At 26.4% G+C, this 27,042-nt stretch overlaps 1 protein-coding gene across 1 annotated transcript in view; it reads right to left on the bottom strand.

Annotated features, from left to right (window-relative positions):
- Positions 1-808: 808 nt before the first annotated feature.
- Positions 809-27,042, bottom strand: part of LOC111614826 (sorting nexin-17-like) — a 49,361-nt gene continuing 23,127 nt past the window's right edge. Inside the window, exons 3-12 of the mRNA XM_023356195.1 lie at positions 26,049-26,166; positions 21,363-21,538; positions 19,223-19,310; positions 16,161-16,245; positions 15,913-16,075; positions 15,672-15,812; positions 12,923-12,985; positions 11,031-11,147; positions 9,097-9,288; positions 809-1,995 (exon numbers count right to left, since the gene is read on the bottom strand). Of these exons, the coding sequence (XP_023211963.1) occupies positions 1,879-1,995; positions 9,097-9,288; positions 11,031-11,147; positions 12,923-12,985; positions 15,672-15,812; positions 15,913-16,075; positions 16,161-16,245; positions 19,223-19,310; positions 21,363-21,538; positions 26,049-26,166 (1,260 nt within the window). The 3' untranslated portion in view covers positions 809-1,878. The remainder of the gene's footprint in view (positions 1,996-9,096; positions 9,289-11,030; positions 11,148-12,922; positions 12,986-15,671; positions 15,813-15,912; positions 16,076-16,160; positions 16,246-19,222; positions 19,311-21,362; positions 21,539-26,048; positions 26,167-27,042) is intronic.

Raw genomic sequence — 27,042 nt, forward strand, 5'->3', positions numbered from 1 at the left:
AGAAGTACCAGAAGATTTAGTCTTCACCTGCAGAGACACGATTATTATTATTGCTGTAAGCTGTGTGTGTGTTTAAAATAAATCGCTACGATGTTTAGTAACTGTTGAGTCTGACTCTGTGTCTATCACACCCATATACGAATCTGAACTCTGTTCTGTTCTGACTTGAGAGAGAAACTCTGCGACCTTACACAAGCAAGGGCAAATTTGTTTTTAAAACATTTTTAAAAGGGTGCAGAATTAAAATATTTGGTACATATTTCACGAAATTAGATTACCATTTCACATTCGGCTGTGAATTATACGATAGAGTAACATTAGAAAAAAGTTGGATGTCTTGAATTGTCTTCGAAGTGTTATGCAGGCAGAAGTTAACGACTATGTTCTGTTGATAAACATAAATTCCTGGCTATCTGACCAATGAAATTACACCATAGTATCGCATTCTTAGAAAGCAAACACGTACCAGGGAGTTTCCGGAGGTTCAAGTATGACTCTTGCCCCCGTGCCTCAAAATGTGACTGTTCATTTATTTTTTTGTTAAATGAACTTAAATTAAATAAGATCGATTTATTTTTTTTCTTTTTTGTCGTTTTTATTCTGTTTTATTACATCTTTTTTTCTTATAATTCATTTAACATTTCTTGATAAACAGGACAACTGTAGGCTAAAATAACCAAATTTTTAATATGGTTTTTATTTTAATATTTGTTGTTACTATTTTTTTGCCCTGGCAGTACCAGGCGTACTTGTCATTACTTAAATACATGTCAATAATGTAAAATCTTTGAAATAAAAACCAAAATTATTATATATTATAATAAACTTTTATTATAGAATGCTTTTAATAAGCAATAACAACGTAACCCATAAATGGCCACAGTCATGGAATTTGCTGATTAATTAAAACATTTTCACCATTCAAAAATTACTTTTAACATATAATATATATGGAATTGGCTAATAATATAACATAACATGATCTGAATGTAAATTCTGAACAATTCCACTAAATAATGTGGATTATTTCCAAACTTATTTATATATAAAATACGTCCCACGAAAGCATAAATATCGCATACGACACTCTCTCGTAGTGTTATTCATATTACAATGTTAAACTAGCAACAAATAGAATAAATTTCACTTCTGCAAACATAAAATTTTTTTAAACTAAAGCTACAGCATTTTTAAATACTGCTATTATTTTCGAAGCATACAGATAGTTTATGATTCCGTAACCACATAAAAATGTCATAACAAATGTATACATTGGCCAAACAAAGTTAAATATGGCTGTCATAAACAACTCATTGATTTTTGTATAATGGCAATAGTTTAAAAAACCTTCAAAGTTAATTATTCTATAACATCAGTATGTGTTTACCACATATAAACGCGACATTACTATATGGAATGTGTGGACTTCCAATATTTCATGCAGGTAACACATTTATCATATAAAATCTAAGTACACAGCTGCCTGTATTTTATTAACAGAGTATATTTATTTATATATATATATATATATTTATATATATAGATATATATACTGTATATACATGTGTATTATACACATAGTTTGTACCAATAAAATGATTGCTTTTTAAAATTTTTGCTCGAATGCAAGCAAAATTGGAATCATGTTATAATGAGTAAGAGGAAAAAATTAAGTCTTGTTGGTATTTCTATAGTTAAAAAAAATGTAAAACACAATATATATTTGAAAAATGTAAAACCTGGAAGATGTATTAAGTAATATCAATCTGCAAAAAAATATTTATTATTTATAATGCAGATTGATTTTATATTAAAATATGATTATTGGCACTTTTTAATATTTTGTAAAAGAAATTATAATAAAGTCATCGTAAAGGATCAAAGGTCTTCGTCACCAATTCCTTCGAACGCATCATTTTCAACAAATGTTTTAGGTGAGGCACTTCCGTTACCACTTCTTGTTGGAGATTTGAGAGACAAGCCAGATAATTTATCCTAATAAAAAAACATATAAAAAAATTTAAAATTAAAAATAATAATGTACAGTAGTGAATATATTTTTTAAATTGCCAAATATTTTAATTATGATAATATAAGAAATGCTTATGAAACAGACATCAAAAAAGTTTGTAATTATCAATCAGTTGGTTTAATGTCAGTATTATTTTTTTTATAGCCAAGCAATGTTACATGTATAATCAAGCAGTAAAATTTCAAGACTATTAATAGCCACAGAGAATCAAATGTGATTAAGATTTTTAGAAATATAAACTGTATTTACCTTGAATTGCTCACTCTAGTTAAGAAAAACTATCATATTGCATCAATTGTAAAATTCATCACGTAACTTTCTCTAAATCTCTACCAACACTAAAGGTTCAGCAAAAATGTGTTCATATTATGTACCTCTTTACTTTTTAAATAATTCAATTACCATATTTTAAAATTTCCAACAAGGAAACATAATATGAATATGTTATATTCTATTATGTTAAACTATAATGCACATACCTTTCAACAAACTATCATTTGTTTGAAGAAGTTGCATTTTTCACACAATTATTTATTTTTTGATATAGAGAATTAAAGAAATGTTTATTAATTGGCAATACAAAAAATTATAATCAGTGATTATCTTTGATTAAATTACTGTCATTGATTATGAAAGATAATCAATTAACTGTTTTGTTATTACTTAACCATTTATTATAGATAATATTCATCTCATATTATGACACTATCTGAGTAAAAAAAAATTATTATTATTATTATTGTTTATCTTTTTATAAAATATTTTTAAATTTCAATTTTAATGCAAACATCAATACTAGCATTACAATAATAAATTCTGTTTTAAGATAGTAGACATATTCCTGAAAAATCCATGTAAGAAAAAAAAAAGTCAAGATTAAAAATAACTTCTTGTTGTTTCTCTACTATCAAAAATATAAATAAATGCATTAATTTTAAAAATGTTCTTTCAAATTCATCAACTTTAAAATAAATCAGTACCTAATTTCAAGACTACTAATTTTAAATTAAGTTACAAATTATAAAATATTATATTACTTCTAGTTTTGTTACATCATGTAACTGAATTTTATTTAGATTTTCAATGTTTATATTGAAGTATATCAATAATTCATCAATTACATTATTTACAAAATATTAAAAATTTTGAAATAATAAATTTAATAAAATAAAAAAATATCAAGTTCTCATATTTTAAATTATTTCTAAAAATTATGCTATTTCATTATCTCATTATTTCATTCTTAATTGGGACAAATAAGGACATTTTGATACTTCATTCTATACAAAATACACTAATATTTAATGCAACATAAATATAAAATATCCAGAAAAAAGTTGCTTAATTAACTTTTCCAGTAATATTCAGTAGTGTCATCTGTTAAGATATTTTATTAAAAAGAACTTTTTATATTTTTAATTATTATAAAATTGCAAAAAACTTAATTTTGAGGATAGGGATGGTTTTATAAAATATTGTAAATGCTAATAATGAGNAGAAAAAAGTTGCTTAATTAACTTTTCCAGTAATATTCAGTAGTGTCATCTGTTAAGATATTTTATTAAAAAGAACTTTTTATATTTTTAATTATTATAAAATTGCAAAAAACTTAATTTTGAGGATAGGGATGGTTTTATAAAATATTGTAAATGCTAATAATGAGTAAAATCATCATTAATTAAGTCAGACCCTACTTGAGATATGACACACAATCCGTATCTATCTCCCTACCCATAAACTATTAACAACAAAAATTTAATGGCATCAATCCCCTAACATGCAAATATCCCAGCAGAATTTCAGAAAATTTCAACAAAAAGTACAGGTGTTATTAAGCTTCAAAGAGGATGAACAAAATTATTCTACATATACACAGATAAAACCCCCAAATTTTTTTTTTCATTTTTCAATGTTTCAAGTCCTGAGTCCAAAAATGTAAAAATCTTGGGGGGTCATCTTTTGACTGATCACCATACTTTTCCTCTGTTATGTATAACAGCCAGGAAAGTAAAATGTTAAAGAAAAATGTATAATAAAACTTAAAACTTAACAAAACTAATTAATGCACTTTAAAAATATATATACAGTGGATTCTGCTTAATTGGGCCACCTGTTAATCACAGCATCTGCTTTATTTGGCCAAATCTCAAAGAATGGAAACCAAACTAATAAATTAATACATAATTTAATCGCTTAATTGGGACAGTAGCAGAAAAGGAATTTAGCAATTTTTGATATATTTTAGTAATCTTCCAATAATATGTAGGCACTATGTACACTAATGTCCTGTAGTCATAACAGTTGGCAGAGACAAGGAAATTTTGTCTTTTGCTTGTGGGCAGTTTGGTTTTTCTAGAGGGGGTCAGCATAGTGGGACGTATCACACAAGGATTTTGTCTGAGGCGGGCCTGAATGTGAGTTACTGACCATGCTCTGAACTGGACTGGATGATCTCCTTAAAAGCAAAGGAACAAAGATTGCTGGACAATTTTTCGAGGTCTCTCGACTGAGTTGGAAGACAGCTAGAGTTCACTTGGAAGGTATTGTGTGCATAATTACATCTAGATTCAGACAGTAGCCATACGATTGCTGAGACCAGCATCAAGCTGGCAGATTCTACAGACACTCTTGCCGAAGTGGCCCATCTCCAAGTAAAGGAAACTGTGCTCAAAAGAAGACCATAAAATGACTTTTGGACAAACCCTTTTCTTTCTCCCGAAGAATTTCTTTTTAGTTAGAACATGTTCTAACTAAAGAGAAAGAAAGGAAACATTGTTCGATCAGAAACGGGTTGAATAGTCAACCCTTGTATACATCACCACTAATATTTGGCAACACTAGCATTATGCCAATCAGTTATCTAATGTCATAAGTCTGGTAAATTTATAATACAAATATTTTCTGTATTTTGGTTTAATAAAGCATTAAAATAGTTACCTAATTATTATTTTTTACCCACTTAAAATTTATTTACCTACGTATTACATATTTTATTATAGAATTTATTATTAGTTTGTTTATTTGAGACACCTGCTTAATTGGGCCAAAATAAATTAGTCCCAATGTGTCCCAATTAAGCGGAATCCACTGTATATGTATATAATTTTTTGTCAAACTTTTAAGTATAAAAAAATTAATAAAAAAGAGATTGAATACAACAAAAAGTAACTTAGTCTTATCATCAATATTTCACCATTATTTAACTTTTTATTAAATGCATTTGAATTAAATTTCTGTCATTGTTAAAGATATATATATATATAATTGTTCTTAATTGTTTCTTGTTCTTCTTGTTTTAATTGTTAGGAGTAAGCATAAGATTACTTAAGAGAAGTTTCATGTGTGTTATACATCAGCAGTCACCAACCTTTCTAACTTCATGGACCACTAAACTCATAATTTTGAATCCCATGGACCATTATCATAAATTTTTTTAATAATACAAACATCTATAGAATAATGATCATAAAATTTCCATTTCACTTTATTAATATGAAATTAAATTGTTTAATTATAACAAATTAATGTAAAGTTTGTTGCTGCTTGTTTGAAATAAGTTTATGGATTCTTGGCTCTTCCATGAAGACGACAATCACACACACAATATTTATTGTTATTTATTTATTAATATATTGACATTATTATTTATTGATAATCTTCATTTCGTGTTTGGTTTTAGATTCAAATAAAAAATCCCAATAAGTGAGGAAAAGCAACCAAGCATTTTACATTTCTTTTGTAATACTTCACATAACCTTGAGTTGATCAATGTCAATATTTCTCCATGGACCACCGGTTGCCAACTGCTGTTATAGATAACATACATGTAACTTCAGGCATCCAGAAAATTTTGTGTTTGTTATAATTTTATGTATACTTTTAACTAAAATTTTATAATGTTTTAACCAGATTGATGTAAAATTAAAAGAGGACCGATGAGGGACATATTGTCTAAAATGCATATCCTCTGGAATCAATACAGCCTGCATATCTTCATTGTGTGTTCCTGTATGATTCATTCTCTGAAGCAATCTTATATAATTGTTTTTCATTTTTAATAGATACTATTCCATTAAACATCTTCAAAACACTATCAATATATCATTGACAGTATTTGTTAGCAGACTGATGTATTCATATCACTTTGGAAGGTTTCTCTATACCAATGGTTCTCAAACTTATTAAGCTCATGGACCCTTCTCATAGTAAAAACCCAACCATAAACCCCCAAGTGAAATAACTCTACATAACTACATAATAGCAAAATTACAAATTTAATTTTGATGTCTTGAATGGTGAATGGTAACGTAAAAATTAAATATCAAAATGTTTTATGTATATTTTAAGTAATATTTATTCGAGAGGTTGCGGCCGAAGTTTTCATTTCTAAAACGTGAATATCGAGCACCACCATATTGTAATCCTAGAAGTTTGACAATGGCATTTGGAACATCAAGCATTGCATGCTTGATGTTCCAAATGACTACTAATTCTACTAGTTCTACTAATGACATTTGGAACATCAAGCATTGCATGCTTGATGTTCCAAATGCCATTAGTAGAAGATTCCAAAGTAGAAGTTTGGCTTAAACATCTGCATTTTTCTGTGTTTTGAGTTAAAATTATGATGTATTTTATTAAAATAATGATTATTTAAGCATTTGTGAACAACAATGTAAAGAAACTGATGATTTTAAGCTGGAAATTATTTAATTATTCAATATTTTTGCAAGTGATGTGAAGTGCCTATAGAATTTACATATATTTGTGTTCATAATAGCTTATCATAATTCTGTAGGAGTAGGTTTGTTCTTTCACAGCATCTTCTACCATCAACAGCATAATATGTTTGTAAATTTCTAAAAATAATTTTCTGAGCTGCTTTTGGATTTATATAAGTCTTCCTCTCTATTTCTCTCAACAAAAGTATGTCGTGAGAACAGGCAAAAAGCATTGAAATTGCCCTACTATTAAATCATATGATAGGAGACATGGTGCTAATTAAAGTAAAAAATAATTATTTAATGTTATTAAACATCCTCTAAATATTTTAAACTAAGTTAATTTATTTATTTACACAACATATCTGGATATACTTGGAGTTCAAACATCAAACGTGTACTTCTGCTTGCGTACAAGTTTAAAGTTTGAACTTCAGCCACAACCTCTCTATTGAAATTACTATCTAAAGCTTGCCCATTTTTGAAAAACGGGTATAATATAATGAAAACAAAAATAACTGTATAATTTATTTCCAATTGGGTTATAAATTACATTACAAAAATATAAAATTAATAAGTTTTTTATTTTATCTATTGAATTTTCATAAAAAAACATATTTTTGATCAAAATAAATGAATTATTTATATATTTTTAGTCGTTGAACAGTTTTTATAATTATGAAAAACAACCAATACTGATCACTGTTTTGGATGTCATAATGTATGTAATAAATGAAGCACAGAGTCCATTTTCAAAATCAGCAAACTTTAGCTAGTATTCCCATCATGCAATGTTTGTCATTACTTGTATTTTATATACTTATCTATACTTATATTTTACTCAGGACATGAAAATGACTATCAATTTATTTATTACTATTTATTTTTAGTTCTCATAAAAATGAAAATGGATCACCATCAATTTACTTTTTATTAAATCTTTCATGGGCCCCTGATGTTGTCCACATACCCCAAATTAATTTTAATTTGCCACTGACTCCATCAGCAGTTCCACGAACCCCAGGGATCAATAGGAACCACTTTGGGAAACATTGCTCTATACAATATTGTATATTCTAATGTATATACAGTATTTAAATAAATAAATGTTTCCCTTCTTTTGCTTACATTTTTTCACTTTCCAAAAATGTTTTGAAGTGCATGATTTTTATGATTTTAAATATTATAATGTTATTAGATCTTAACTGACTGTAAAGCTTTACTGCTTTACAGTCAGTTAAGAAGTTAAGCAGTATATGTCAACAAGAAAATAATTTGAAAATTTTTGCATATTTTATGCAGAAAATATGAAAAAAAAAGTAAATACCAAGTAATAGACAAGACATTATAAATGAAGAGGAGAGAAGTCTGGAATTAAATTATATAATTACATTTTGTATGTGTCAAATATGTAAAAATTGTATTAGTTGAATTTAAATGTAAGCTAAATTATGCTATACACATATGATTTTTGACAATAAATATAGTAGTAATCACTAATTTACAGAATCTTCATATAAATTAACTGCATTATATGATATTAATTTCTATTTATTGCTTTAAAATAATGAAATACTGCTATCACTGCAGTGATATTAATACAAATAATAAAAATTATTACTATTTATATATTATAGTAAAGTCCCTAAAGTCCAATCTAAACAGGACTGATAACTTATTGGATTATTGAAAATATGAGATAAGATAATATTAAAACAATGAGAAGAGGCAAAACAAATTGCAAATTTAATGGAAATCTATGTGTAAATCAGATTTATTAATAATTATTCAGTTGAAAAATACCTTTCTTTTTTTACTTACAATATTACTCAAGTAAAATCATATTAAGAGAAAATGCAATTGAAAAAGATAAAACAATAAGTGTGCTACAAAAGAGATCAATACAAAGAAATCATCACTATAAATAATGAAATGAATCTGTCCAAGACAGTAAGTATGCAATGCAGTGACAAACTAGCAGTGGGAGTAAGCAAAACAGAATATGTTTCATATGGAAATGCTAAATAAAGTGGATTGTTTGATAACTGAAGGCAAGATAATCAAGTCTCTATTCTAACATCATTATTAACATTATTGTATTATGTAAAGTGTTAATAAATTAATAACTATACATATTTAAGTACTTAATTAAAATTAATTAATATACTTGAGAAAAATATAGCATCAATGTTACCTTGTATAACTTGTTACTTTCATAGTTTTACTTTAGACAATCTCAGTAAATTAGGCATTATTTACAAGTTACATCACAATTTTATGAATATTGAAATGTGAAAATATGGAACTTATATAAACAGTAATTTAATACATGCTTTTACTTACATTTGTGCCGTGTACAATGCTATCACTAGATACAGATCGACTAACACATAACTGATGACTGCTTCCGTCACGTTTCATATAACTCCAAGAACCTCTTCTAGTTCTTTCAGGCTGACATCGGAACTTTGAACCAGTTTTCTTAACAAGAAGTTCATCTACCATTCCTTGAAGGCACATGCTCATCATTATAGCCTTAAATATTATTATTGATAATTATTATTTATGATAAAAATAAAAATGTCTTAAAAACTATTATAATAAATCTTATTTAAAAAATAAATTTTAATATAAAATTCTTTAAAAGTGTTAAATATGTTAGAAAATTAGTGAAAATTAAATTTTTATTAAAATATAAAAAAACTGTTACATATATAATAAAATTTTATATAATAATTATTTACTTTTTGATAGCATGTATTAATTGAAATTATATTCCACATTATATAAAATAATTTTTTTGTACAAATTTAAAAATTTATTTAGCATTTGCTTGAGTCATACATAGACATTACAAATGTAGTCCTAATAGAAGTGCATTTGTACAGAATGATCAATGCAACTTCGAAAAACATTCTAAAAATTTAAAAAGTTTTAAAGTTAAATTTAAAAAAAAAAAATTTACATCACATCAGAATTCTACATATACTTAGTGTAGACAAGTGAAAATACAGTAGNATCCGAAAGAATTCCAGTTGGCAAATTTAAATTTTCGCCAGTGCTGTGGCGCTTCAATCTTTGGCTATGTCTTGGGCTACTCAATTATTTTACGTTTTTGATACTAAATTAACTTCTGAAGTATAATTTTTTATTATTTTTATATTTTTCAATATATTTATTTTGTTTGTACAAAATAAAAAAATAATTTTTAACGATACAATAGTCTTTGTTAGGCTTAACATCGACGAAAACTCAACGCGAAGCGACACGCAACAGAGAAAAATTTCAACATCGGATATGTTAAACTATTTTTTCGTACGTAAATCAGTTATCCGGACAACCCCAGTCCCCAATTGATTCGGAAAATCGACGCTCTACTGTATTTTTAAGTTATTCACAGAGACGTGTTAAAATAATTTTAGATATATTCACAAAGAAGTATTAATTGATCTATTTGAAAGATTGTATTTGTTAAAAATTTTGAATCTCTTCTGGTAAACATATGTTAACAATAACATTTATTCAGATATTGCCACAATGTTGGGCTGCAACTTTTAATATTTTTTAATTTAAAAAAATTATTTGACTTCTGATCCAGACCAGAAGTTCGTATATAGTTAATTGGGATCTCTGGTCCGAAAGCTTTCCATATCTGGTATGGATTTTAGTGGGGTCTTGTCCCTGTACATGATACTTCTCCTGATAACAATCAAGTTATATTGGTCATCTATCTAACTCTCTACTGGAAAAGTTTTGAATTGAATCATGTGACTTCCAGTCTACACTAAAAGTTTGTATTTATTGAATAGTTAATTGGGACCTCTGACCCCTAATCTTTCCATATCTGGGCTCAATTTTCATCTAACTCCATTCTCAAGATCAACAAAAGACAGACAGTCAGATGAACAACAACAGGAATGTATAGGTTTGCAATTTGAAAACTGCAACCCAAAAATTGATATCAAATTACACCAGACATACTAAAAACGTCACATCTTTTGTATATCTGGATATATACATTTCTCATGAAATTAATCAGCTGAGCAGCCAGAAAAATCATCCAGATGGGTACCTGACAAAAACCACCTTGGGAGAACACTGAATTACATAAAGTTTAGTGTGAAAGTTTCATGAAATTTTATAATTTAGAGTGCAAGAAAAGTAGGCACTCACATATAAGTTTAAACCATAATTCTAAGCTAGAAATCTTAAGATCAATTTATACACCAATATATATAATCAAACAATATTTTATTAAAATATTAGCAAAATCTTACCTGTTCACTAGTAATAGTAATCCATTGTAATTTATCCTTGTTAACCAAATATTCAAAAGACAATTCTAATTTTAACATATCACTACCATCGTCTGAATCTTTTGATTTATCAGATATCTGAAATATTACAAAAAAAAATTACGTTAAAATTTATACTCATTCCTAATTGAATTTTTAATTTAAAATTTCAATAATTAATTCTGCTATTAAACAATTAAATTATCAAATATATACAAGTATATATTTGGTATATTCTGCTTATTGTAATTATAAATAATATAGTCAGTGTAGTAGTAATGTCATCAGTCAGCTAATCAAAATTAGGAAGTCCTAAAACATACAAGTATTATATATTATAAAAACTTCACTTATTATAATTAGTATTCAGTTATTACTTAATCATATTTGGGTAAATAGGCATTTTTATGCTTTTTTTCATGCTAGCTCTTCAACATGTAACTGATAACATGTCTTCATTATCAGTTATTGTTATTGGTCTTAATTAGTGCTTTAAATTAATTATTTTATTTGTTGGTATTATGCTAACTGTTGTTTAAGTTGGAAGCAGACAAACAATAGCAAAGAATTATTCATCCAGTATTGTTTGTCTTCAAGTTATACATTTTTATATTGTTTTAACAAGTCCTTTTAATGTTGGAGTCATAAAACCAAAACTTTTTTGAATTCCAATCTGTGTTGTTAAATATAAATTGGAATTCAATATATGATAAGAGACAATTTTGTATAGCTATGTAACAGTATCAAGTTTCATACATCATAAATATAAACATCTATAAACCCAATTTTTTGATTAAAGCCAAATGATTGCCATATTATAACAGGCTATATTCATGCTACTATTAATATTTTATCAGAATCAGTCCAAATCAGAACTCAAACCCACAACTTCCCACTTACCATGCAGTTCAAGTCCTGCTTCATACTGATTCTTTTCTTCAAGATCTTCTGAATTATTAAAATATTATTTTAATTATAATTACAGTAAAGCCTTGATTTAACCAGAATAATTCAGGCAAGAGGTATCGATTAAAGTCAAAAGCCTGTTATATAATAAAGTAAGCTTTGCAATTGTGCATATTAAAAAATTGACAAATTAGTTTATCTGCTTTTTACTTATGTAGATCCAATTGTGTAATTAAAATTAAGCATGTGTGAGAAGTTTAATTTCACAAAAAGTTTTCTGTATGTATTATTGCTTATGTACTCACTATAGTTCTGAAACTAATAAACAAGTATACAACCTAAATCGAAATAAACACTTGAAAAATACACTTTAATTATATTTAACTAAAACAAATAAATATTGTTCGTAAAAGGAAAACAAAATTTAAATTTGACAAAAACACAAAACAATTTTTTTTTGGATGATATCAAGACACTTCTGTTGTACAATGATGTTAAGACTGGCAACATTTGGATTTAACCTAATGCCTACTTCCAGGCCAAATTACTTAACAATTAATAACACCAGTAGTAGCATTAATATAGCTTCATATAATCTAGCAATTGTTAGACTTTAATTCATACATCACATTTTGTATTGATTTAAATGGCAGTTGCCATATTTATTAATTTTTTATTTTTATTAATGGTTATATGACAAAAAGAGATAAAAAGATAACAAAAGAATAAATATAACTAAAATTGAATATTTTGTTAAAAATTGCATCACATATTAATTTTAAAAAATAAAATATATTTATATGCATTATATGCACATAAAAATAATTTATAAATTCTCAAATGAAAAGCAAAATTAACTCGTATCAAAATTTGAAAAAAAATAGAAATATATTTAAAATAAAATTATAAAATCAAACACTTACAAGCAAAGTGGCATTACTGTATGTAAAAACAAAGAATCAACTTACAGATGTAGTTATTCTCCAACACCTTATTCTTGTGACTCTGAAGTTGATTTCTTTTATCAATCCCTATATTATTATAATAAAATTTACATATTTTAGCTAGTAATTTAAATCTTTGAAATTGTTTAAAGTATTTTTTAACATTAAAATTAAGAATTTAAATAAGTCAAAAGAAGAAGAAAAATATATATAAATTATTCATATATTATGCATTAATAATATAATTAACATTATTGCAATGTTTTTATTTTTTTTTACTAATCATTATATAAAATTCAAATCAAAAAATTAATATAAATATTGTAATTTATTTTATTCTATATTAAATTTAACTCTTTAAACACAAAAATCAGCTGAAATCAGCTTAATCCCTTAGAAAAAAAATCAGCCAATGGAAAAGTTGTTTGATTTTTCTCTTGTAGTCTGTGGGGTAAAAACAATTTAGTTTGCAGGTACATATAAAGAGAAAATTTTCAGAGTTTAAAGAGTTAAATACAAATTCAAATACATTTCAAATACAATTTGACATTTAATTATTGCTTTATTTTCTATATTAAAATTTATATAGCTAAAATAGATATCAATGGATATATTAAAATAATTTCAATTTTAATTTTAATTTTCCATACTTTAAAAAGCTTTATGTTATTCTTTAAACCAAGTTAGTCCAAAATGCCACTTATGTAAAAAAATGAGTGTAAAAACCCTTGCCATAATTACTTTTAATCACATGACCTATTTGCATTTGTGCTAGGATTGCAGTGGAGGTTCAGCTCCGTTAGCAAAGCTTTTACAGCAATGTTACTGTTGTATGCATGATGTATCAATATAATGTGACTGTCTACCATATTTTTTTTTGTATATACTTGTATATAGCATAAAACCTCTGTTTTCTCCCTCCTAAAATCTTCTTACTTCTATTTTATACTCTCTCCTGTCACATGCCATGGACCTTGCCTTTGGTGGGTCCTAATTGGCAACAGGATAAAAAAGTGAATAACAGGTCCTACACAAGGGAGCCCATGGTCAGAGAGAGAGAAAAATCAAGTTGGGCTTTGGTTACTGAGGAGAGTAGACATCGGGTCAAGGAGCTCAAACAAACTGAAGAGCAATTGCGACTGAGGCCTAAGAGTAGAAACAGGAGCAATTGCCTGGTAAAGACAACAATGAGAAGTTACTAGTTAGTGAAGATACTGGGAACTGGCAAGTAAATAAGACTTTCCCCATGTGTGGGGTATGCTAAATCCACGACCACATGTAAGGAAACACATGCAGCTCTGGGATATAACTACTGGATTAATCAGTGTGAATAAACAAATGAGAGAACATTTCTCCACATGTAAGGTACCTTCCCTTAACAACAGTTTTAACGAAGGTATTAAATACACGTCAATGCAAATGGATTTGAATGAATCCAACAGACCATCTCGAATTTGACCATAGCATCAATTGTTGTCAACCAGACCACATCTGAATTACTGGTATACTCCCTATTCTTATTCTTAATATTCTTCTTTTTCTTATATTAGTCTGTAATTAGTTATAGTTTAGTTTCAGTATGACTGCGATTTACCAATTGTTAGAAGAAGATCAAACAAGAGTGGAGAGTTGCTGTAACTATGCTTTGTACTCTCAAAACAAGCGGGAACCTGTATTCTGCCCCCTAATCAGTATAATAAATGCAAATTGACTGGTTTTTCTGTCTAGTCTCTTTATTGCACCCTTTTACAATAAAGACAATGATTATATTCTACAACTTTTTCTATACGATAATTACTAATATATAAAAGTAAGATATTATTTTTACTGCATGAACTTTTAATATCAAATTACATTAAGATATTGTACTGCACTGTACTAAAATATTATGATTAGCTTATTTATTACATAGTCTCCTATATTGAAGGATTTTCCTATGGCCATCCATACTGCTTGTTCTAGGCATCCACTCTTATAATCAGGATGCCTCTTGTCATAGATATATGGATACTTCTTTGGAATGTTTTCAATAAATCTTTTCAGATCTATTCTAGGTCTTTTTGAAGTAGCCATGAGAGAACATACATAAAAGTTCATTTCCCACCAATTTTCTCACCATGTCATGATGTAGATTCGACTGACTTCTGATTGGTTGATGGTACAGTTTTATGAATGTATTTGCATCAAAAGCTGAACACTGCTCAACTTGTTTTATGCCCTGCTCTGGTGTAAAATATCACAGTCACATAACTAAAAATAATTAAGGCAAAGTTTTTACACCTGTTTTTATGCAAGTGGAGTCTCGACCTTATCCAGAAAGTTTCCACAATATTGAGTTTTAAGCTACTAAATAAAACAAATTGCTCACTTTTTAAAATAAATTGTGTATCAAAGCTACATCACCACATTCCCTTAAATTGTGATTCAGTGATGTATTGTGCTTTTCTAACCAATAAGTTTTAGTTATATCTATTTTAAAGAGTTTTTAAATTTATCTACCTTTAGAATAAGATTTTATCTAAACTAATTTGTTATTCAATAAAGTAAAAAATTTTAAAATTAACAATTAATAATTTCTATGATATATTTCATTTCATAGTTCTAAAAAAAAAAAAAAGCATAACACACAATACTTTATCATTCATGCTTATGAATTTTAAATATGAAACTATTTTGTATTTAAAAATTTTTCAGATTTAACAACAAGAAATTTTATAATAATATGAAATACTGATTGATAGTATCTATAATATACAAAACTTTATAAACTTACTGAAGCAATCTGAACACGAAAACTCAGTTCACGGCCTCCAGCACTTACAATAACTTTTGAGTTTTGTTGTGGAAAGTCTGATTTACATGGTTGAAATTGTATGTAGCCATAATATTTTAATGTTCTTGCCAATTGCAAATACTGAAATATTATTATTATTGTTATTAAATTATCATATTAAAAATAGTTTTTTTTTTAAATATAATTTATCAAATATTTGTGAAAATTACTCAAAATCTACCTCTTTCTTAGAACCTTTTGCTTGCAAAGCTGCCAACTGTTGTTGAGTTTCTTTAGTAGTTATTGTCCAACCTCGTTCTACATCACTAATTGCTTGTACATACAGAAGATTCAGTGCAGTTCTATCATCAAGTAAATCATCATCATAAGATAAATCCCAATAACTAAAAAGAAAAAAAAATAGCAGTTTAATTGTTAAATTAAAAATAAAATGAAAAATAACTAGTTTTAGAAAAATTATTATTTTGCCTCTTTCGTATAATTAAGTAATGCCCTGCACCAGCTGCTTGAAGAGACAGATAAGGAGCTTCAAAATCTTGTAATTGTCGCTTAACTAAAATAAAATATTTAAAATAAATAAAACTAATAATATGAATTATTGCATTATTTGTTATTTAATTATATTTTAAGTAATTTTTATAAATAACTTTTTAGGACATTTTTTAAAATAAGAAAGCAGATTTTCAAAAGTAAGAAAAAAGTGATATACATATATTGTATAATTTTTCTTCAAACACATTTCTACTATTTTTCATAAATGAAAATATTAAGTTCTTACTGTTAAATATTACTTTATATATCATATATATTACTATTAAAACTATCTTTTGGTTTCATAGATATGAAGAGATGATGTTATCTTTATTTATTTTAAAATTCTTTTCAAAAAATACTTAGAATACATATTAAGTTGTTTTGAAATATAACAACTTAATGTGAATAAATTTAAAATAACTTTTTTAAGTGTAGACCTGTATTACAGATATAGAGTAAGTTATGTAATCACCAAAATCAAAACAATGGTGTAAAATTCATTCCAAAAATAGTTAAGAAATGATTAATGCTTAGCTAACATTACAAATATCATAAGTAGCAGAAAAATTTTTGCAATTTCATTATAAAACAAACTTCAGGAAATGAGACATTTCTGTTCAAAACTGGAACTTTTCTTATGATATTTTGGAATCAAGCTAAAAATGTTTCTGGTAACACTGAAGACAGCACAAAAAAAATGGCTTCTAGTACCATGGTATAGATGTTGGCAGATGTCTATAGGTGCAGAAAGAGCTTACTTTGGAAAGTAGTGAGACATAAGATTTTCTGCAACTTGTGTAATAAATCTTGTGCCAAAAATTTGGTTTATTTTTGGCTCTGTTATGTATATTTCTATCTTTTATTTTACTTTTCTTTTTATTGTTTATTTTTTAATTTTATTCCTATTCTTTTGTTTTTTATTTCTCTATTAATTGTGTTTTTAACTGCATTTGCTTTATGTATGTTGTTGTACACATATTAGATATGTTGCTAAAATAAGAAAATACATAATTAACTATTTTTAAACAAATATACTTTTAAACAAATTTGTACATTCATAATGGAATTTATAAATTAATTTTATATTAATATAAAATTAATTTATAAATTCCATTATGAATGTACAAATTTGTTTAAAAGTATATTTGTTTAAAAATAGTTAATTATGTATTTTCTTATTTTAGCAACATATCTAATATGTGTACAGCAACATACANATGTGTTAATGGTAGATGATTTAAAATGATATGACATGATAATACTTGACATCAAGTGATATAATTTGTTCTCATCTGTTAAAACATTTTTGTTTTCCAGTTTTTAAATGTTTGATGTTAAAATTGTTATTTTATTATAAATCTACAACTTTTACAAAAAAAATTATGTTCTTAATAAAAATAATCAATTCTCTAGTAAAAATAACATTTGAAAAATCATGTGTTAATGGTAGATGATTTAAAATGATATGACATGATAATACTTGACATCAAGTGATATAATTTGTTCTCATCTGTTAAAACATTTTTGTTTTCCAGTTTTTAAATGTTTGATGTTAAAATTGTTATTTAAATGATAAGAACAATATGAATTTCATTAACATTTATTAAGCAATACAGCTGTCTCAATAATCTGAGATATATTGGATTGGTAGGTATCAGTTACAGCAATTTGTATTTTGTATGTACAGTACATACATATTACACGGTAAAAAATGCACTTGGCTTACAGATTAATTTATCATATTAATCACAAATATGACTGTTTTGTCGGCTGCATGTGTAACAAACACCTAGCAACAGTGTACAGTACAGTACATATATATATTAGTCTCTATATCATATACGTCGACAAGTGGTAACATGAAAATTTAACATGTGCTGCTCTATGGGGTATCAGATTACTTAATGTGACTGGTGAGCAATGGACTATAGAGATTCTACTGTGTTTATTTTTTATAAAACGTTATCTCCCACATCATTATTTACTTTAATGATAAAGTAACAATTTAAATATTTCAATTAAATATAATTTAAAAAATTGAAACAAAAATATAACAAGTTTATTAGCATGAAATAACACACTTCTTTTTTTAACTCAATGATTCAAAGCATTAAAACAATTGATAGTGAAAGACCAAAATATAAACATTTTTACAGTAAAAACAAAATATTTTTGACTTTTTTTTATATGCAAAAGTTTATATAGATTAATTATGCTGATCTCAAAATTACAAAACTAAATTTGGAAATCAAATTTGACTAAAAGTAAAAAATATTAGAATCTATAACAAAGTTATAGTTACTCTAATTCTTTATCATATTTAACACTTTGGTATCCATAAGTAAATGAAAATAACAAGCTTGACAAATTTGATAACAAAATAGAAAAAACTAATCATAATATTTGCAGCAGAAATTGGAATCTACTGTTCCCATCATAATCTAAAATAGTCTATACTTGTACTATCTAACTTCCAGATTAAAAATACTTCTGTAATTTGATTTATGTATTTTTGTTAAATATAGAAATCCTAATAATGCAAAATACATCTAGAATACATTCAATAAATAGATAGGAACAAATGTGATAGGAAACTGAACAGAAACTATATAGAAAATATATACAGATTTATTAACAATTTTAATATCAAATGAATTCAAGATTACAGACAAGAAAACAAACTATACATTAATGCCACAATGTAAAAAATATAGTATAAATACAGTCTTTGTAGCTATCCATACTTGTTAAAGCAGAATAAAACATGTTTAAAGATATGAAAGTTTCAAGTAAACATAGTTCACTTCAAAATAACAATTTACTACAATTCATTAAATAAACAAAGTGTAAATGTAATCAAGAAAAACAACTTGTTCTAACTCAATAAGTCTACATTAATTTTGATTATTATTTTCATTAATTTAGCATAAACTAGTAATAGTGTAATATTCCAGATAAATAGATCAAAAGAATAAAATAATTTAGAATTTACTTACCTATAATTTCATTGTCCTTCTTATTGATAAGATATATACAAAAATAGCATATCAGATCAAACTGAAGATTGATGGCTTTAGCAACTGCCTAGTTAATAAAATTTATAATTAAATGAACTGAATAATTGAATGAGTATTATTATTAAAAATATTCTGATTTTGAAAGATCTAAACCTTTAAAAAAAAAAAAAATTAGATTTATGTACAGTGTATACAATTATTCTTTTAAATGTTATTTAAGAATTTGGATCTAGTTAAAACATAAATAAATATCTTAAATAGTTATTACATTCATTTCAAAAAACATATAATTACATATAATATATAATTAAAAAAAAAATCAGAATGCTTATCCAGAATGGAAATATTTTTAAGTATCAAATTGAAATTCAATTTGAAACATTAAATGCCTCAAGATTTATTTCAGTAGTAAATAATATAAATCCCTGCAGAAAAATTTCAGGGGAAAAAAGCTGTTCACAAAAAAATTACAACAGTAACTTGCATCAAGTTATTATTGTAATTTTCTTGCAACTGTAAGTTGCAACATACAGGTTACTTAACACTAATATAATCTATTGTTAATTTATTGAACTTAATTTGTAGTGCAGTTTACAACTAATTCAGAAAACTGGTGTGATGATATAATAAAAGGATAATATAGTTTTTGCTTCACTACTAGTATACGACAAAAGAAAGTATGTGCCTTTGAAATTTAGTACAACAACTTGCTAATTATATTATTATATTTATTAATTTAAGAAGGTTATGCAAATAGTTAGTAAACTTACTGAGGGTGCTAAATTATTATTAATTTCTCAAAGAGTAGCATGGAGAGATCAAATTGTGTCCTTGTTGCAAAATTTTGGCTATCAAAATGATTCTATAATGTTAAATGAAACTGATGTCTCTGATATTTTAATGAGACTGACAAATAATTTTATAAATGAGTTTAAAGATAGAGCTGCTAACTAAAAATATAATAAGTGGTATTTGGATGTTTTTAATGAATGGGGATCGGTGACCTATTTGAATATAGAAAGACCTTTTTGCATTATACAAGCAGTATTATATGTGCGATATAATGTATTTAGAAGAATGATGGCTCCGTTGTTTATTATGGATTATTGTGAATTTTGTGGCACTCGTGTTAATTTTGACGCTTTTCATATAGTAACTGAATGTAAGGCTCTGACATCAAACAGACAAAAATGTCTTAAAAGATTATTTTTAGTTCAATCATATATGCAAGATTATAAATAAATATCATTTCATTTTATTTATAGTTTTATTACTAAGATAAATAGCTAAAGGAATTTAATTTGTTAAGATTAAGATACTTTTTTCAGAAGTTTAACCACCAGGAGGTATGAATATAGTATATAAGTGGACAATTTAAGGCTTGACAGTTGGCAGCATTTATGGTCAGTGCATTTTGGGTATATTATAATTAATAATTTAATTTTTTTTGGGTAATTGTTTAATTTTTTCTCTATATTATTTTATAGTATTTTTTTGTGTGCGTCAACTATTCGCTGCCATTTTTGTTTGTATTTTTTTTTTCTTTTGTGGATATAACTATAATTATTGTCGCTTTTGTTTGTTTTTGATATTAACTTTGCATTATTCCTTTTTCCTTATTCTTTTTAACAGGCTAATTGTTATGCACTGTTAATAATAATGTACTGTATTTTGTACTGGAATTAATACAAATGATTGTAATGTTTTTTGATCTGTAGTAATATGCCTGTACATACAAGGTTTTCCTTGTACTATTAAATAAATAAATAATATTTATTAACATAATTATAAATGATAACATATTTTTATTAATGCAAAACATAAGAGAATTTTATAACTTTATATCATTTGAATTTTACATTTATCTTCAAAATTAAAATTTATGCAACTGGCCCTAAAAGCTTGTTCCAATGATGTTACTTAAGCGTTTTTTTTTTTTAACTGTAATTCAAAATTAATAGTATTAGTATATAAAATATAAACAAACAGTGAAAAAAAATTTTTGTTAATATTAATATTAAATAATATAAATTATGTATAAAACAGTCCTTAAATTCAATCTGTATTTTACATTATTATTATTATTATTATTATTATTATTATTATTATTATTATTTACCTCTAAAACTAGAGATGTAGGATCAATAGACATAACATGGATGGAAACTTTCTGCCAATTCATCAAATATATATCCATATCAACTTCTTCCTCTTTAGCATTTAGTGTTTCTTGTTGTGCATTTAACAAAAAGCCATTAAACAGGTCATCACTAGCAACTCTACTATCTTGACTGACTAAAAAAATATATACATCACTGTTAGTTATAAATCCAAAAATTGTAAATTGACTGATAATTTGGCAATGTAAGTAACTTAAAAAATGAAATGCTAAAATAGTGCTGAACTTTCTGGCATTCATAGAATTTATTTAACAAAAATTAAACTCAGTATTATCATCATCAATAAATATTTGAGCTGAATAGGAATACAAGGTTATTCAAAAAGGATGATGCAAAAGTAAAGTTGATTTATTTGTACCTAAAATACTATATTGAGGCTGATACAGTGTCTCATCACCTGAATAACCTGAAACAACACATCTCCAAATCAGTAGAATTGATATCAGAAAATAAGCTTGGACACATTTTGACAGAACTAGACTGTTGTGTTTGACATTGGCTGTCACCAACAATACTCGCATCAAACACCTGTAACATATGTGAAACATGGCGAGTTCTGTCTTTTCATGTCATTACTGTTACTGTGTATTATTTCAAGTATGAATAAATCAACTTTACTTTTGCATCATCCTTTTTGAATAACCTTGTACTTGACAGGCAGGATATAACTCATGCCTCAAAAAATTAAAGCATTATGCTGTGAACCAATTTTTGAAACTGTATTCTTTTTAGATTTATTCTACAGTCAAACCTATCTATAACAGAACCTGTATACAGCAAAAATCTGTCATTAATGAAAAAATTTTTTGGTTCCTTGAATTTTTTGCAAAAAGTAACATAAATTAACCTGTATACAGTGGAACCTGTCTAACACAAACTGAAAGGAAAATCGAGCCTATAACAGAAAGATCAGTATCTTTATCTGATTTAACACAAACTTAATAAGTTTACAAGCCTAGCATGTATAAATCATAAAAAAGTCAGAAAATACACATATGCAATACAGAATAGCAAAATACGACTACTTTATTACAGTAATTTTATTGGGATTTAAATGAAAAGTTTTTGCATATTTTTATTAACAGCTGTTTTTACCTATAATTACTTCACATATTTATGTTAAGTTGTGAAATTTAACACTTTATTTCTTATGTGAGATTGTATTCTTTGTTTTGAAACTTATTTTAAACTGTTTTACATCACATTTCATTTGAATAAAATCAAGTTGAAACGTCTGCATATAAAATTCACATTTAGCATATTATACATGCTTTTTAAGTTTCATAAAGAATATCAAGCTATACAAACAGTAAAAAATACTTGTACGATGTATGGGGAAGATTCTTCTAAACTCTGAATGTGTCAAATGTGGTGTTCAAAATGTGGTTTTGAAAGTTTTGTTTGGAAAATTTTGAACTAAAGGTTACAAAATGTACAGGCCCCCAAAAGCTGTTGAGAAATTGCAGGAAGAAATTGTTAAAGATTGATAAATAATAACTCATGAATTTGCCACAAATCTTAGTGCATCACACACACATATTATTGAAACATTACATCCACTTGAAATGGTTGTAAAACACACTGATGATTGTGTTTCACACACAGTTTGTTATTTTTTCCACTTATGAAAAAAAACAAACTGAATTGAATATAATTTTGTCTGACAAAGGTAGGCAGCTGTAAGGTTTCATTTTAATTTTAAATTGATTACTCAATTTTATCTTAGAGAACTTTTTTTATGGATGAATGACAAAATTAAAGTTAAAATCAAAATATTTGTTATTAACCAAAAATTTGTTTTAGCAGATGGTGTTTGTTCAGTTGAGTACTGAGGTACCACTGTATTTGGTTAATGCAATTTTGATATATGCAATAACATTGAGTAATTTATTAATCGCATTAATCAACGTATACCTATAGTAGGTAACCAGCATAAGCAGAAACCTGCCTAATACAGAAGAATTGTTTGGTCCCCATGGGGTTCTGTTACAGACAGGTTTCACTGTATTTTGAGTTTAATTTTCTTTCATAGTTTAAGGACAAAGACAAATGAGTAAAACGTAAGTATAGAATAATTAAATGCAATTGTACAGCTCTTAAAATTCAATAAATTAAATATTTTTATTTTCTGAAATCTGTTCTAGTGTTCACACATGATAACATATAGACAATCAAGCCCAAATTATTCTAATAATCAAATAATAATGCCAGATTAACTTTTCAACTAGAACTTTGATTAATACAATAAATGCTGATAATTTAGTCAAAAACAGATAGTGTAATTATTAAATTTAGGGAAAAAGGATGCTTAACTAATTTTGAATTAAATAAAATAATTTAGATTATTCTGTAAGGAAAGATTAATCTGAATCACAACTTCTGATCACTGTATTATTACCAATTACACTACTCAAACATTTATCCAATCCTTGATTTCAGTAGACAGTGATTGACCTAGTGGTTATATCTCTTGAATAAATTAGTCTGTAAGTGAAGACAGAGGTCTGGGGAAAGTAATTGGCATTGCAACTGTGTGGTGATGCAAGTTTCAGAAGATGCAAGTTTGTCAAGATCCTCTCCAGATCAATCTTTCCTCCAGAATAGTCTAAATTATTTAATTTAATTCAAAATTAATGTAATTATTAAATTTAATAAAAGATGGCAGTTTAATAGCAAACCTTTAGTCTAAATTATATATTAAAATTAGCCAATGTTTTAGCTTGAAAGTTAATTCAGCATTCTCATTTGATGATAACATATACCATATTTCCTTAATACTACTATATACTTTTTACTCACTTTCACTTGTTTGAAGTGTGTGACAAAGTTAATTGATTTCTACATTTGTAGTTCAAAACAATATGTATTATGAGTGGATAATATATGTTATGTTATGCATCAATAATAGATGGTTTTGGCTATAAACTACTATTCAATAGTCATCAGTTTAAGTGAGCTTTGATGGTAATGAATATTGAAGTTAAATTATTTTTTAATCTTTAAAATACCTTCAAGATTATATTATGTTGCAACATTAACATGAATAACTATTGTATATAGAAAAGAACATTAAAATAAAGCTACCAAGTACCATATGCTTTATTATATATTAACGGAACTTAATAAAATTAATTATATAAAAAAATTCTCTCTCCGTAAAAAGTTTTTAAATTCAATTTTAAATTCATGGTGTATCTTAGAATTAATTGAGGTAATATAGTATTTGTGAAAGACAGTAAAAATGTAATCCCTGTGTGCTAAGACATATTTTGTACTAGACTGCACTATGTTGGAGTGCTTTACATTTTTTTTGTCATAGTCACTGTCTTGTTTGGTCTGCTACATCTCTGTATGGCACAGTTTTTCCCTTCATTCAGCCTTTCTTCATGTTGCATATAACTATATATTTCTGTGCATCATTAGATTCATTTATTTGCTTCATTTTCTGACAGTATTTTTCTTTATATAGTGACACTTGACTATCTTGACATTGTTTCTCTGTCATTAAATTTTAGCATCTATATTAAAATTATTTTAGTAATTTTGAGACTTTCAAGCTATTAATTTAATTTTGTTATAATAAACATTTTGACTAACACATCATAGAAATCATAATTCATTTAACTATAAATTTTAAAAAATTCTTGAGTTCATTCTTTATTCTTTGAATTAATAGACAAAGTCACAAACCTTAAAGTATACAGAGTCTTGAATCATAAGTTCCTTGAGGTGTTCGATTAACTCCAGAGCATTGGTGATATATGGGTAAATAGGAAGATTACCTAAGATGTTACTGTTAACTATCCTTTCAAAGCTTATAGTAGGTGACAAAGATTTATCCACAATTGGTTGAAGTTGTGTCTGGCATGTGTCTTCACAAATGCAAAGATATGAGATGTGGCAAAGGCAATCACTGTAGTGTTATACAGATGCAGAAAGCCTGCTACTGGGGTGTTGAAAAATCAAAGTACCCTGGACTGGACTTTACAGAGGAAGTTGTCGAACAATGGGTAGTTGCTATGGAACAATGGGTGTCATGTATATATTCCTGAATGCCATTACAATAAGTAGACCTATACTTAAGGCCAACATCCTTAGACTTATCAGCTTTGAGGGTGATGATGTATTTAGATTTTAAAAGTTAGAGATGAACTTAGTGCTTTGCTTGCATCCCTACTGCCTTAATCCCTTTTCTAAATCCATCATATTACTTATGAGAAAATTTAAAAATTAATGCATATACTGTTTTAAGTTTTTTCTTGAAATACTTTCAGATAATATTGTTAATTTAAAAGCATTCCAAATGTTCTAAGCTTTACCAAGCTATCAAGCTTGAAACATTTGGAATGCTCTTAAATTATGAAAAATATTTATCTATCAGTACAAAAATGTAATAAGCAAAAACAGCTGGTGGTAATCATTTTGAGCAAATTTTGTAATATTAGTCTGAAAGTCATTTTAAGAATACAAATACTTTTAGATATAATTTGTTTAAAAATATTTTATTTTTGTAATTAATAGATTATAGGCACTTCTGAAATCTGTAGTTTGTAATGATATATTTTGAAACATTTTATAAACAAAATTGATATTAGGCAATTTAAAATTTATTTTAGAAGTCTTACCTAATTGGACATATTTTTCCAATAATGCTCTTCGCTCCTCTGTCTGAGCAGGAGTCAATGGCAGTAATTTCTTTGGAGGGAAGCACGGCAGTGTATTTGGCCCATATTCTTTTCTTAACTACACAAAATGAAAATATTTGAAACAGTAAATTATTTCCTAAAATATTTGCATAAATATTCTAATTATGTAAATAACAAAGAATAAACAAATGAAATCGATTAAATTATAAAAATTGTTAGTATATATATGATTTAGAAACAATCACTATGGCAGACTTTATATCATATAAATGCAGAAAACGTACTAGTGTTTTATTTAAGACTATCGAACAGTAAACTTGAGTTTACTGTTTGATAGTCTTAAATAAAACACCAGTAGGTTTTCCATATTTATATAAAAAAAGCTTTAGGATGTTTTTAGGCTTTCTGGCTCAACAACAGCTGCATTTTAAGACTGCATCCAAATCAAATTTTAATGATTTATCCATTTTAAAAGAACAAATCTGAGCAATATTCTTAGAATTATTTATTTAGTCTCATAAACAAAAAAGATATTTTTGTTACAAATGATATGAAAAGTAGAAGCCTCAATTAGTATTTCACTTACTGTATGTATCAACAAGTAAATCAACTTTTTAATCCCAAAAATATCTCCCCAAATTTAGGGGTCAACTTATAAGGTATGTAAAAAACATACGTCTTTATTACAATGATAAACAAGTGGAACCATTTATGGCAAATCCAGCACAATTACTACTAACTAAAACTTGTAGTCAGTAAACATATTTATCATAAAGATTAACATAATGAAACTTTAGTATAAATGAGCATAATATATGCACTGTTTCCAACAACCTTGTGTTATGGTTAGTGTCTTAAAATGGTATGGTCTTATATATTAATTAATACTTTAGTCATAGGCTTCTGTAGATTATCCCTATTTCAGTACTAGCATCTATATAGCACATCCACCTTATTATATACAGTGGATTCT

The sequence above is a fragment of the Centruroides sculpturatus genome, unplaced genomic scaffold (assembly GCF_000671375.1).
Source record: "Centruroides sculpturatus isolate CEXI.00-Female unplaced genomic scaffold, Cexi_2.0 scaffold81, whole genome shotgun sequence".
Taxonomy (NCBI): domain Eukaryota; kingdom Metazoa; phylum Arthropoda; class Arachnida; order Scorpiones; family Buthidae; genus Centruroides; species Centruroides sculpturatus.